General features: G+C 40.0%; 1 protein-coding gene across 1 annotated transcript; it reads left to right on the forward strand.

Annotated features, from left to right (window-relative positions):
- Positions 1–457: 457 nt before the first annotated feature.
- Positions 458–6,837, forward strand: LOC146659610 (uncharacterized). The gene is made up of 5 exons (XM_085423736.1): positions 458–3,692; positions 4,294–4,579; positions 4,943–5,097; positions 5,519–5,801; positions 6,025–6,837. The coding sequence occupies exons 1-5, from the start codon at positions 3,629–3,631 to the stop codon at positions 6,173–6,175; spliced, it is 939 nt and encodes a 312-aa protein (XP_085279862.1). The 5' UTR covers positions 458–3,628; the 3' UTR covers positions 6,176–6,837.
- Positions 6,838–14,895: the final 8,058 nt, after the last annotated feature.

Raw genomic sequence — 14,895 nt, forward strand, 5'->3', positions numbered from 1 at the left:
CTAACCCTAACCCTACATTGTGCTTCTCTGTTTGATGTCTGAACTTTTGTTGATCGGTGGGAAAATAGATGCAGCTAGGCAATATGCACTAGCTGGTGAAAAGCATGTGCTTTTTGCAGTGATTATCTCCAGCATTGCTTGTGATTGGCACTTCTGTTGTTGCTAAACATCCTCTCAGCATGCACTAAACTACCTTGACACAAGATAAGTCAATCAGAGCTTGTAAGATAATAAAATAACCTTTTGGCTATCTGACCTTCCTTATTTTAATCTTTTATAGCAGAAATAAAATATACAACCTGCCTTTATGCATTTAAAAAATGAAAGCAAAAGACTTTATTGTATGTTGAACTGTTTTACCTCACGTGGAAGCACTTGTCCTGTTGGCAGAGAAAGACACCAGCACTAGAGAAAGATAAGATATATTTTCCTCTACCTTCTTTTTACCAGTAAGGAAGTTTGTTTTGGACTCTACACTGTAATATACTAACAAACTTAAAAGACCAAACAAACAAAAAACAACCTACAGACAAACAGAGTAGATGTGATTAACATTAGTGAACATAAAAGAGACATTTCCAACTACCAAAAAAAAAAAAGAAATATGATATTACTAATTTAACAACATAAATATTTTGTTATCTAATAGCATATTTAGATAACGTGGATGTTGGTGAATTTATTTGTTTTGATCCAATTTTTGATCAATCGACCAAAGTCACATTGAAATCCATTAGTGGCACGAGCTCTTTCAAATACTTTGTTCAGTTCAAGATATGTAGTCACTACCTATATACAGTAGAAAAATATGTACTGGACATGAGATTTGTTTATGCCCTCAGCAGCCTATTAATGTCACGGTTTGGTGGACATTGAGAGGTGTGGACCCAGGCATGGACAATTATGCAGGAGAAAGTGTTTCAAACTGAGATTGAGCCTTTATTGTTGCTGAAACAATTAACACAAAACCCCTAACAAAAATCTAAACTGGGGACAGCTAAACATGAAAATAGAAACATAAAACTAAACAACCTGAAATATGAAAACGTAGCTGGAGAGACACTGGGGAAGATGAACAGGATGACCAGGCATGATACACAGAACGATACACAAATGCTCCGACGAAAAACAGAGATAACCACACACTAACTATACACACAAGATAATGAGGAAATGGCACACAGGAGGGAGATACAGCTGAACCTAATTAGATAAGACAACAGGGAAGCAAAACAGAATACATCACCTGAGACACGGACCTTCAAAGTAAAACAGGAAATACAACTGGCTCAAGGACATGGACTTGAAACTACACAGGGGACATGGAGTACGGGGACCAAAACCTAAGAACTAGAAATACAAAACAGAAACCATTACAATAGCAGTCAAACCCCAGATAAAAACAAAGATCAATAATAATACATAAACCAAAACACTGGGTCACCGACCCAGGACCTCGACAATTAATTCAGACAGTGGTATTATTTCTCTAGTTTTTATTCAGGCTACACCAAACCACCTTTGTATTTAGACCACACTCTGGACTCATGAGGACAAATACATTTATTGTACTCCAATAATTTCCAAAATCTTTTGTCTACACAGCTCCAGGTCAATGGGGGCTGAAGATAGTACATGTCTGTCCTTATTTAGGGTGTTTAGGACTAATTTGTGTAGCAAGCAGATTTTTACATGGCCCAACACATCATATTAAAATAAAATACAACAGGGTATTTTGTTGTATTGCACTTTTTTTTTCCATACTGCATTTTTTGTTTCTTTTCTTATGTTTTGGTTGTACTCAGTTATCTTTATGGCTGCTTCTCTTCACGTTTTATAGCTGATGTGACCATAAAATAATAAAAGTACATTTCCCAGCAATCCCTGATCTCACCCACGCTTGATACATGAAATGAGTCTTATCTAAATACAAGGGAAAAGATAAAGAATTCTGAGGTATGTCAACAAATAAACAGCATGTGTTGTGACAGGATGCACACATAAACAACGACTTCTCATCTCCTTCTTTTACGAGTTTACGAGAAATGACTTTTTTATTGAATGGTGTAATAAGTTCCAAACACACGGTTTAGGGGGTTATTTGTTGCTTTTGTATGCATAGTGGCAGCATGTATGCTATATAAAAATATGTATTATATAAATGAGCAAAAATGTATTTTATAACTGGAGTCAAATATTTCAAAATAAAATATCTAAAAATGTAATAACATTGGCATCCAGCAGCAAGTCTGAACTGAAATGCTTTGTTATTGTTTTTTAAGCATTACAAGTGTACTGAGTTATTTTTGTAACCTCGGCAGTCACATCTTGCAGCCATACCACAAATTAGATTCTTGTTTCACACAGAGAGACTATCCATAGGTATCATATACCATGTATAGACCTGCACACCTTGTGTATGGAGACACCAGTTTTCTCTAAATTATTGTAGGGACTTTACCTTACAATATTACGTGCCTTGAGGTGATTGTTACTGTGATTTGGTACTATATAAATAAAACTGAATTTCATTGAATTAAACTAAAATTAACTAAATTGACTTGAATACATGTGACCTTGTATTTTGGGTGTAAGGAAATCTATAGTTTTTACTCTCTATTAGTCTATTAGTCTTATTTATTTACACCCATAGAACAAATGTGTTAAATACAACACATCTTAACACATGTGCTGCATCAGCTCAGGGACAACGCATTTTGTGTGCATTTTTTACAAAATGTGTGTAATTTTTGTCTTTCTTGTTGACATTGTGTCAAAATTCACACATAATGAGTTAAATGTGTCCAACGCTTTTTTCTGTAATGTTTTAACACAACCTTTTTAAGAGTTTACTGGTAAATACAGTAGCTTGTTAGAATTCCAAGACAAGATTTTACTCTGGCATATCCTGTCACTGTTGTGGCACGTGTCCCAGTCAAAGAGTCTGACTGTATAAATCACATGTGAGCTGATAACAGCACTTTATGACCAAACTGTAACACACAAAGTTTGTAGATTTGGACAGAGTCCGTGTTTATTCAGTGGAATTCATTTAGAGTAAAAACCTTGCAAACTAGGGCATGTTATTACAGTTAATGAAAACCCTCATATTCCACAGAGGAATGGGGAGAATGGAGTTGAACAGGAAAAGTGAGTGGGGAGCGGAAAACTCGAGATAAACTCAACTTATATTTTTCAATGACGTGTTATGTTTTTCCTTTTGCTTTGGTGTTTGAATCAATAAATCTTAATGACGGCCATATTTAAGAATTGAGTTTTACAAAAACATCAGAGGCTGCCAGTACCTAACCTTATCTATCTGTGTAAGAGGTTGAGTAATAAACGTCATGTGTCATGGTAGGATATGAATATAAGTAATGCTCCTTAACAGTGGCTCCTCATCTCATTCTGATTACTTTGCAAGGTATGTGGTTTTCATTGAATATTGTATAATACAGAGTTAAAGATGTTAGTCAATGTTTTTGTGTCAGCACTTGATTAAAGAGTTATTTTGTTTAGATTTCCTTTAGGTTTCTGACTTATGGAACAAATTTATTTTAAGTTTGGGATGGGAATTCAACATTTCCTCAATGTAATTATGTTACTAATTCTCTTGTCAGCGTGAACAATGAAAAACAGTTCAGGTCTGCTTTTGCTGCTTTTCCTGGGGATGTGCTCAGCACGCACCTATCGTAAGTATGATCTGGATACATAAAACTATTTGTGTTGTAAAACCTTTTAATGGAAAATTAGTTAAGCATAAAAGATGGCATATTGACAAGGGCCAACACACTTATCATCAGTTAAAGGTAAAGTAATTAAAGCAGTATAACGGAAACGTAAATAATAATAATAATAATAAATTGGATTTTATATAGCGCTTTTCAAGGCACCCAAAGCGCTTTACAATGCCATTATTCATTCACTCTCGCATTTACACACACTGGTGGAGGCAAGCTACAGTTGTAGCTACAGCTGCCCTGTGGCAGACTGACAGAAGCGAGGCTGCCATATCGCGCCATCGGCCCCTCTGTGTTACCAATATTTCAATAGCTAAAATAATTATATATTACAGTTATATTGGTCTATAATTCCCAGATGAAAAGCTTGCTAACATTAATCTCAAAAGTGGCAAAATGTCATTGTATTCTAAAATTGTTCAAGCTGTTCAAGAAAGAAAGTCCTTTATTTGGCATGTGAAATAAGAAATCTGGGTTTATAATGCAAATTTAATTATATAAAAGCATTTCTCATTATGAATCTTAAATCATATTTCTACTGTCTTATCTGCAGCAAACGTGGCTTTACGTGGAAAAGCTACCCAGTCAAATGAACTGAATCTTGAGCTCGCAGATGCCAGCAATGCCATTGATGGAAATCGTGAGTCTCACTATTGGGCTGGATCATGCATCCACACTGATCAGCAGACCAACCCCTGGTGGAGAGTGGACCTGCTGGATTCCTACATTGTCACCTCTGTGATCATAACCAACAGAGGAGACTGCTGTCCAGAAAGGCTTAATGGTGCAGAGATTCATATCGGCAACTCGTTACAAGATAATGGTGCTGGAAATCCAGTGTAAGTAAATGTATTACTCAAAACTCTAAATTAAAATGCTGCCAGACACATAAACAATTCATTGACCTTATTTGAAGACATAAACTTAACTAAAAGCACTGTTGCCTCACATTAAGAAGTCTGTTGAGCAGGTGCCCTTCAACATGATTGTTAACTGGTGGTTCTAAATGTGACATAGAAATAAATGGTTGTTGTGGTGCTGTTAGCTTGTCATTAAAGTGATAATTTAGGCTTCACCTAAATCCATGACTATAACTGGATAAGTACTTAGGAAAACTGATCAGTGAATGGATGTTAATTTGTTTGTAAGTACAAATATTTAAAATAAATTAAAAATGAATTCACTTCTTATCTTTGTTTTAGGGTTGCAGTAATTTCTCACATCCCAGCAGGCAGGTCTTTAACAATTACTTTTACCAGACTTGTGGAGGGACGTTATGTAACTGTGGTATTACCAGGGGCAAACAGGATCCTCCAACTTTGTGAAGTGGAAGTCTATGGTTATCGAGCCCCAACTGGTGAGTATCATACTGACACTTCAATTTCTATGTGCAATTACAGGTCAGAATTTGAATCATAATTGCTGAGACCATTACATCCATTTAATATAGAGGAATCTATTTTTGCTCAGTGAATTTGTACAATAAGACTCGCTGAAAAACAGTTTCACAATAGAGATTTGTTAGAGATTTCAAATTTGTTATAGATACTATCTGTTACTAATATACAAGCAATACAACCTCCACTGCTCATCACTACAACTGGTTAAAGTTTTGCATTGGTGAGCCACTGAAACAACAAACATCAGGCACACCTTGTTAAAATGTAACAATGTGAAAATAGTTAGGATTCAAAACATATTCAGACTGGAGTTCCTTTATTCTGCAAAAGCAATAATCACGCATCATTACTGATCTTTGCAACTGTGTCATTGTACAGGAGAGAACCTAGCAATCCAAGGAAAAGCCACACAGTCTTCACTATATTTACCAGGCATGGCCTATAATGCCATAGATGGCAATCGTGCCAACCTATGGAACCAAGCTTCATGCACTTGTACAAACAAGGAGTTAAATCCCTGGTGGCGACTGGACCTGGGCAAAACCCATAAAGTGTTTTCTGTTAATGTAACCAACCGCGGAGATGGTTTCCCTGAACGACTCAATGGAGCTGAAATTCGAATCGGAGATTCTCTTGACAACAATGGCAACAACAATCCCAGGTAGTTTACAGTTAATAAATAAATTCTGATGTTTCTGACTCAAGCATGTCTGCTTCAGTATTTGTTCGGTAAAGCACATTTATACTAAGTTTCAAACTCTGCAAATATTACTTTGCGTTAACTTACATCGATAAAGTATTTGGTAATGTAGTATCTTCAATTATCAGTGTTTTTTATTTTTATTTTTTATTATTCAACAACAAAACATTTTCTCTTCTGAAAGGTGTACTGTGATCTCAAGCATCCCTCTGGGCTTCACTGAAACCTTTAAGTGTAATGGGATGGACGGTCGCTATGTCAACATTATCATCCCAGGAAGAAGCGAGCATCTGTCCCTATGTGAGGTGGAGGTGTATGGCTCCAGGCTGGATTAGATGTGAGGATGTTGAAACTGTTTAGCTGAGGCTGACTTGTGCAGATTGATGTTTAAAATTTTAAATTTAGCAGACTTTCATTATTCTAAAGACTAGTAATATAGTTTGGGCAACATTTATTCTGCATGAATACATTTTTGACCACTGTGAAGCAGAAGAATTTTAAAACAAGCTGAAAAACATTATTTAACAAAATTATTTGGAGTCATTTATTTTGCGACCCCTGATAATGGAGTCGATAAAAGCAATGATGCTGGACAGTACTTTTTTTATACAATCACAACAATAAGCAAATCAAAATAACAACCAAGTGAGACTGAAGTTCAGTTATTTTCTTGCTTTAAAACTGGGGTCAACAGAAGACAAGCTGTGTTAAAACTGCAATAGATTCTTAACCACTTAAGCCCCACGCCCCCGGTACCGTATATTGTATATTTTATTTAACTTATAATGGCTGTAATATTTTAAATACAAGGTTTGTAAAACTTCTCTAAACTTTTTCATTTTTAGTACTCTATTTTTTTGTTGCTTTTGATTGTTTGTTGCTTTGCTTTTTACAGCTGTTGCTGAGTTGTTGATTTTGACTAAACTGAAACTGTACATTACTAATCCTGAACTTTTTTTTAAACAACTGAATATAAATATTAGCTTATGAAAATGAATTAAATATAATCTCTCATTCCGTGGCTGTTTTTATTTTTATTGTATATTATTGAGTATTAAAGCTTTTAGAGATTGTGCTGTGGTACCACTCTCTTCTTCAGCTTTTGGCTGCTCCCTCAGCCTCCCCTCTCTTTGTCTCTAAATGGCTCGACCCGAGCTGTACACGTATTTAATTTTGAACATATAGGAACGCATTTCTAAATTTGATAATAATGAATTACAGTAGTCCAGCCTAGAAGTAATAAATGCATGAACTAGTTTTTCAACATCCCTCTGAGACAGGTTATTTAATTTTAGAGATATTGCTCAAATGGAAGAAAGCAGTCAAGGTAAGCTGTTTGGAGGGGCAGTGGTTGGACCAAAACACAGGACTCGGAGACAGTGAATTTAACTTAAAGGTGGCAGCTTTTATTTGCTGGCAAATACAAACTGAGAAACAAACAATACACAGTGCAATAGCACTAAAAATAAAACAGAAACTCCAACTAGGATGAATGACCTAAACTGGGAAGACATGACATGACATGACATGACATGGCATGGCATGGCATGCCATGTCATACTCTAAATAACACAAAAGCAAAGACTATTAATACTGAACAACACAAAACACTGGGTCAGGACTGTGACAAAAGCTGTCCTACATATTTGTTTAGTATGTGGATTGAAGATATCAGGATGATTGAACATATCCTGGTCATCTTTGCATATTTGGATAACAGTAAAAATGTATGCTATGTCTTTTAATGATACTGCCTAAAGAAAGCATGTATAATGGAAACAACTGGTCCTAGCACGAAACCCTGTGGAACTCCATAATTTACATTGTAATTTGAAGATGACTGTTCTCTCACATGACCAAATTGGAATCTTTTACACTAGCAGTAAAATGGCGCCGGTGAGGTCGGCTGCCGTGCTGGATGCTCTGCCCTAACTTCTCCACTTTTTGCAGTTTTTCGTCACTTTTTGCTATATCTGCGATAATCTTGCATGGGCATGCAAAACACACAAATCCGCTACAGTAGAGACACTACAGTAGAGACACTTTGGTTTCTATTGGTCTGCAATACACGGACATTTCACCATGTTTAACTCCGGACCCAACCTGGCCAAAGGAGATCCTGAGAGAGAACAAAGGACGCGACCCTAAGCGACGGCCTCGAGGTAAAAGAGCCGGCATCAGGAACAGGCTACGGGCTCGCGCACACCGCGCACCCATGCCCAGTATCCTGCTAGCCAATGTTCAATCCATCGAGAACAAGCTTGATGACCTCAGAGCCAGAATCAAGTTCCAGAGAGACATTCGGGACTGCAACCTCCTCTGCTTCACCGAGACTTGGCTGAACCCAGCGATACCAGACCACGCCGTGCAGCCGACGGGGTTCTTTTCGGTTTACCGCATGGACAGGACAATGGAGTCGGGGAAGAAAAGAGGTGGTGGAGTGTGTTTGATGGTGAACAACAGATGGTGCGACAGCACAAACATCTCCCCACTCACACGCTCTTGCTCGCCCAATCTGGAGCTTTTGATCGTTAAGTGTCGCCCTTTCTATCTCCCTCGGGAATTCACTGCGGTCATTGCCTGCACTGTTTACATTCCGCCTCACGCGGACTCGGACACTGCCTTATGTGAGCTACATGAGGCTCTCACACATCAACAAACACTTAACCAAGATGCCGCACTCATTGTTATGGGAGATTTTAACAGAGTGAATCTCAAACGGACATTTCACAACCTTCACCAGCACATCAACTGCCCCACCTGGGGCACGAGGACATTAGACCACTGCTACACCCCGTTCAAGAACTGTTACAAGGCTCAGCCCCTGCCGGCATTTGGAAAATCAGACCATTCCGCCATCTTCCTCATGCCTGCTTACAAACAAAGGCTAAAGCAGCAACCACCAATCAGGAGGGAGGTCGCTCGCTGGACGGACAAATCGGTGGCCACGCTGCAGGACGCACTGGATGACGCAGACTGGGACATGTTTCGGCGCAGCTCTGATGACATCAACATGTTTACGGAAGCGGTTGTGGGATTTATCGGGAAACTAGCGGACGACACAGCAGAAAGAACTATCATCCGAACGTTTCCCAACCAGAAGCCGTGGGTGGATAAAAACATCCGCGACGCTCTGAGATCACGCACCGCTGCCTACAATGAAGGGCTTGTCTCCGGTAATATGGACCTATACAAGGCTGCGTCCTACAACGTGCGCAGCGCGGTCCGAAAGGCAAAGCGGAGCTACGGGGAAAAACTAGAGTCACAGCTACGACAGTGCGACTCTAGGAGCCTGTGGAAAGGACTGCGGACTATAACGGACTATAAACGACCAGCTTCTTCAATGATGAATGCAGATGCTTCACTGGCTGATGAGCTGAACACGTTTTATGCTCGCTTCGACGCCACAGCAATTAAAACAACAAACGGCTGCGCGCGCTCGGAGTGCACCAGTGAAGAAAATGCATTCGTCATCACAGAGCATGCCGTGAGGAACACCTTCAGGAGGGTGAACGCCAGGAAGGCAGCAGGACCAGATGCAATCCCTGGCCGGGTCCTTAGAGCCTGCGCTGATCAACTAGCACCGGTGTTCACGGAGATCTTCAACCTCTCCCTGGACCAAGCTGTGGTTCCCACGTGCTTCAAACAGTCCATTATTGTCCCTGTTCCAAAGAAACAACAGCCCGCTTGCCACAATGACTACCGTCCAGTAGCACTGACTTCAATTGTGATGAAGTGTTTTGAAAGACTGATGAGAGATCACATCACTTCTTCACTTCCTGCCACCATCGACTCACTTCAGTTTGCTTACCGGACTAATCGTTCCACAGACGATGCCATATCTCACCTGCTCCACACATCCCTGAGTCACCTGGACACTGGCAGAGGGAATTATGTTAGGATGCTGTTCGTGGACTACAGTTCAGCATTCAACACAATAATTCCCTCTAAGCTTTTCACCAAGTTGACGGATCTAGGACTCAGCTCATCACTGTGTCAGTGGATCCTCAACTTCCTCACAGACAGACCCCAATCAGTGAGGGTGGGAAAACAAGTCTCCCCCTCCATCTCACTCAGCACTGGAGTGCCTCAGGGCTGTGTTTTAAGCCCCCTGCTGTACTCACTGTACACTTATGACTGTGTAGCCACATCCGACACCACCTCCATTGTCAAGTTTGCTGACGACACTGCTGTTGTGGGCCTGATCTCCGACAACATCGAGACGGCCTACCTGGAGGAGATTAGGAACCTGGAGACCTGGTGCCAGGAGAATAACCTCCTCCTAAACATCAGCAAGACTAAGGAGCTGATCGTGGACTTCACTACAAAGCAGGCGAGGAATTACAAACCCCTCATCATCAGTGGCACGCCAGTGGAGAGAGTGGACAGTTTCCGATACCTGGGTGTCCACATCACTCAGGACCTGTCATGGTCCTGCCACATCAACACCCTGGTTAAGAAAGCCCGTCAGCGTCTCTTCTTCCTCAGAAGACTTAGAGACTTCCATGTGCCACTGAAGGTGCTCAAGAACTTCTACTCCTGCACCATCGAGAGCGTCCTGACGTCAAACATCTGCACCTGGTTTGGGAACAGCACCAAGCAGGACAGACGAGATCTGCAAAGGGTGGTGCGCTCGGCAGAACGCATCATTCAATCAGAGCTCCCTGACCTGCTGTCCATCTACACCAAGCGGTGCAAGTCCAAAACTAGAAAGATTATGATGGACCTCTCCCATCCCAACAATGGACTCTTCTCACTGTTGAGGTCTGGGAAGCGCTTCCGCTCCCTTAAGGCCAAAACAGAGAGAATGAGGAGGAGCTTCTTCCCCCAGGCTATTCGGGCCCTGAACCAGGTGTAGGACTGGACTCTCCCACACACGTCACTATAAGACTGGACTCTCACACACGTCACCACACGCACCACCACACATTTCCTATAATCCTATAATTCCTATAATTTATAATCCTTATCTTTATAATCTCTTCTGCTATTTGCACATTCTTTGGAGCACTGTAACAAAAAATAATTTCCCCCAGGGATCAATAAAGTATTCTGATTCTGATTCTGATTCTGATTTACTGTAAATTCCTAAGTTAATTTGTAAATTTTGTAGTAAACTGTAAATTGTAAATATTGTAAAACTTTTCTTCTGTCATTTAATGGTCGGGCATTGTACAGCTACAAGCATTTCACCCCCATGTCATACTGTGTATGGTTGTGTGTGTGTGACAAATAAAATTTGAATTTGAATTTGATACACGGCTCGCCACGACTCGACTCGACCACCTAACGTGCATGGTCATTGTTATAGTATCTTGATATAACTAGTATGCAACACGCTACAGTAAAGATGTTGAAGCGATGATATACCTGCTGCTTGGTCTTTGGCTTTTTGTCAGACTCAGGGATCATGGTGAGGTTTTTTTGAGCTATTTCACTTGTTGCTGGGTTACAAAAATGGTGGTTTGGATTTCTCTAAAGGAGACGCTGTCATAACTCATGGAGTGATGCCACTGACCAGACAATTGGTGGCATGTTGTTTCACAATGTCCCATTTTAGTACCTGCTTGGATCGCTTTGAACCCTGGCAGTGCAAGTGCTATTTTAATACCTGGTGCCAGGTACTGTGCCCTAAAGGAAAATCCTGAAAACCATGGCGAACCGAGGCAACCTTATTCTAAGCTATGCACTATTTGGTGAAAAGCATGTGATGTTTGCAGTGGTTATCTTCATCTTTGCTTGTGATTGGCAGTTCTGTTTCATTTCCGCATGGACTAAACTACCTTGACGCATAAAAAGCCAATCAGAGGTAACATAATATCTATTATTATATATCTATTGTTATAATCTTCCAATTCAAATTTTTTATAGTAGAAAAGAATACAAGCACGGTGGCACGGTGGTTAGTACCGTTGCCGCACAGCAAGAAGGTCCTGAGTTCAATTCCAACATCAGGCCGGGGTCTTTCTGTGTGGAGTTTGCATGTTCTCCCCGTGTTTGTGTGGGTTCCCTCCGGGTACTCCGGCTTCCTCCCACTGTCCAAAGACATGCAGCTTGTGGGGATAGGTTAATTGGATAATCCAAATTGTCACTAGGTGTGAATTGAATGAATGTGAGTGCGAATGGTTGTCTGTCCCTGTGTGTTGGCCCTGTGACAGACTGGCGACCTGTCCAGGGTGTACCCCGCCTCTCGCCCTATGACAGCTGGGATAGGCTCCAGCGCCCCCCGCGACCCTGAAAAGGATAAGCGGAAGCAAATGGATGGATGGAGAATACAACCAGCCTATATGCATTAGAAAGTGAACCAAATGATTTTATTGTAGGTTGACCTGTTTTTACCTCACATGGACGCACTTGTCCTGTTGGCAGAGAAAGAGACCGGCACTATAGAAAGATAAGATATATTTCATTCTAACTCCTTTTTTCCAATAAAGAAGTTTGTTTTGGACTCTGCTCAGTAATAGACTAACAAACTCAAAAACAAAAACAACTCGCAGGCAAACAGAATAGAACATAAAAGATATATTTCCAACTACCAAAAAATAAAAAATGCAAAATTACTACATGACAACCACATGAATTACTTGTCAAACGAATGCAGGTACTCACGTTTTATTTAGCACATTTACATTGTGCATATTGCCAGTGGCGTGTCCAGCGGGGTGGTCTGGGGGGGGGGGGGGGGGGGGGGGCACAGGCCAGTGTACATCACTGTCACAACAGCATTTGTTTTCATTCAAAGTCTTTATGGCTTTAATACCTGGTGGGCCGGTCTCTAGTCAAAATGCCCGATTTTCTCTCCCAGTCCAGCCCTGCAGGTTAATACTGGCAGTGTCACCATGCCAGCTGACTGTATTTCATCATCAGCCAGTGTTGTTCTTTATCAATATTACCAAAGTTTATCATAAGCCAGCATAGAAAGTATTTACTTGCTTTCAGGTTTTATTCAAATGTTAGTCTTTTCATTTGTTTCCCCACTTTTTCCTGTTTCAAAATCAAACACCAGTTTGTGAGAAGATTATCTTCTTTTTTTAACAGGCAGATAAAGTTTTACATTGGCATTGGCTAATTTGTCAATTGTTTGTTACAAATGTTCGTATTTTAATATTAAAAAATGTTTTTGCCCAAAACATATGTGCACTATATGTCAGTAAAAATACTATGCAAATATTGCTGTCCTTGAATGCTGAGTAAACACTGACAAAGCACTGATTGTATCTCTTGTACTTTATCAACGCAGTATCTAAAAACTTTGCACCGTAGTGGTTAAAATCTCATTCTAATAAGAGTTAAAAGCGCATTCAGTTATTAGATTTATAGGGTTATTGAATTATGGTTAACGGTTGGTAGAATTTTTTTTAAACATTATCTGCCAATTACATCTGCCACCCCTCTCCAAATCTGTGCCCCTACCTGGCCCTCCCAACAAAAATTTTCTAGACACGCCACTGCATATTGCTGAATGAATTTGCTTTTGATCAAAATCTTCAATAAAATTAAAAAAATAAATAAAAGTGGAAAATGACAGACCCTGTGAAATAATCCTGCACATAAGCGTGTTTTTCCCTCAGAAGTTTATTAATTCAGAGAGCAATCATATCGTTATTGTTGTTATTATTGTAGTTTTATTTTCTCTTAATTTTGTTTCATTGCTTGCCATTTTTTAGCTATGTTATAAATTTTGAAAGGTCACTTAGGTGAGATACTCAAAGAGGCTACCTGATATAGATAAAATGAAATGTGGTCCATTTCTGTTATATAATATTTGATAGTATTTTATGTTAGTTTTTAGTTTAGCATTAGATTTCTCCAGTCGTTGTCATGAGGATGTTTCTAAATTACAGTTTTAATCAGGCTGCACCAAACCACCTCTGCAATGTGGACCACACTCTGGACTCATAATGGGGACTAATAAATTTAGTGTACTGCTAAAGTTTCCAAAATGTCTTGTTCAAATCTATTTTATTTATATAGTGCCAAATCACAACAACGGTTGCCTCAGGGCACTTAATATTGAAAGAGGCTCAGGGAGGGGAAGCCATCTGCCACGACCAGTTCAGGTGAGGGGAAGGAGACATAACAGAGCTAGTGCATGAGGTTTTGGGTTCTGGATCCATTCTCTTGGAGAGGGACACTCCTGTGACAGTGGGTCACAAACCTAGCGACATGACACATCGTTTCACAACCATGCCACATGCACCAGTTGAAGTGGTTGACATGTGAGCTGATAACAGCACCTTAATGATACCAGTGATGGGAACACACCAAACTGCAAGAGATAAAGGGCCATCGGAGTCTAACAATCACATACCTATCACATACCTATCTAAAGTCTGTTCATCAATAAATCCAAATCCATCCATATACAAAAGCACAGAAATAACTTTGTTAACAGCTTTTCTGTTCTATTGAATCATTTGTTTCAGAACGAAAGCATTTAGTTTGTTTAACCACATCTCAAAGATGCACTATTTGATTGAGATCTAGTAACTATAGAGGTCAGGAAAATCAATGTCATGTTCAGGATCCTGTTTAAGATGATTTGAGCTTTGTGACATGGCATATTATCCTGCTGGAAGGAGCCATCAACAAATGGGTCCGCTGTGGTCATAAAGGGATGGCGTTGTCACCAGCAATAATAAAGTAGGCTGGAGTGTTTAAATTATGTTCAGTGGGCACTATCAGGGTGAAAGTGGGCCAAGAGAATTCTGACCCTATCATTCGTATCTCACACCAGGAACTGACACTCATCAGAGCAGACAATGTATTTCCAGTCTTTTATTATCCAACTTTCATGAGTTGGTGCAAACTGCTGTAGTCCATCTGTTTTAAGGTTCAATATGTTCTGCATTCAGAGATGCTGTTCTGAATACCTTCATTGTAATGAGAGTATTTTTGAGTTACCACTGCCTTTTTATCAGCCTAAAGCAGTCTGGCCATTTTCGTGTAATCTCTGGCATCAGTAAACCATTTTAATGCCTTGGATCCAACTTCTGCTCACTGGATATTTTCTTCCAGTACATTAGCAATTTCTGAAATAAGACCTGACCAACTG

This window comes from Rhamphochromis longiceps, linkage group LG11, assembly GCF_057381845.1.
Source record: "Rhamphochromis longiceps isolate RC_006_pf linkage group LG11, R_longiceps_female_GT1.1, whole genome shotgun sequence".
In the NCBI taxonomy this organism is placed as follows: domain Eukaryota; kingdom Metazoa; phylum Chordata; class Actinopteri; order Cichliformes; family Cichlidae; genus Rhamphochromis; species Rhamphochromis longiceps.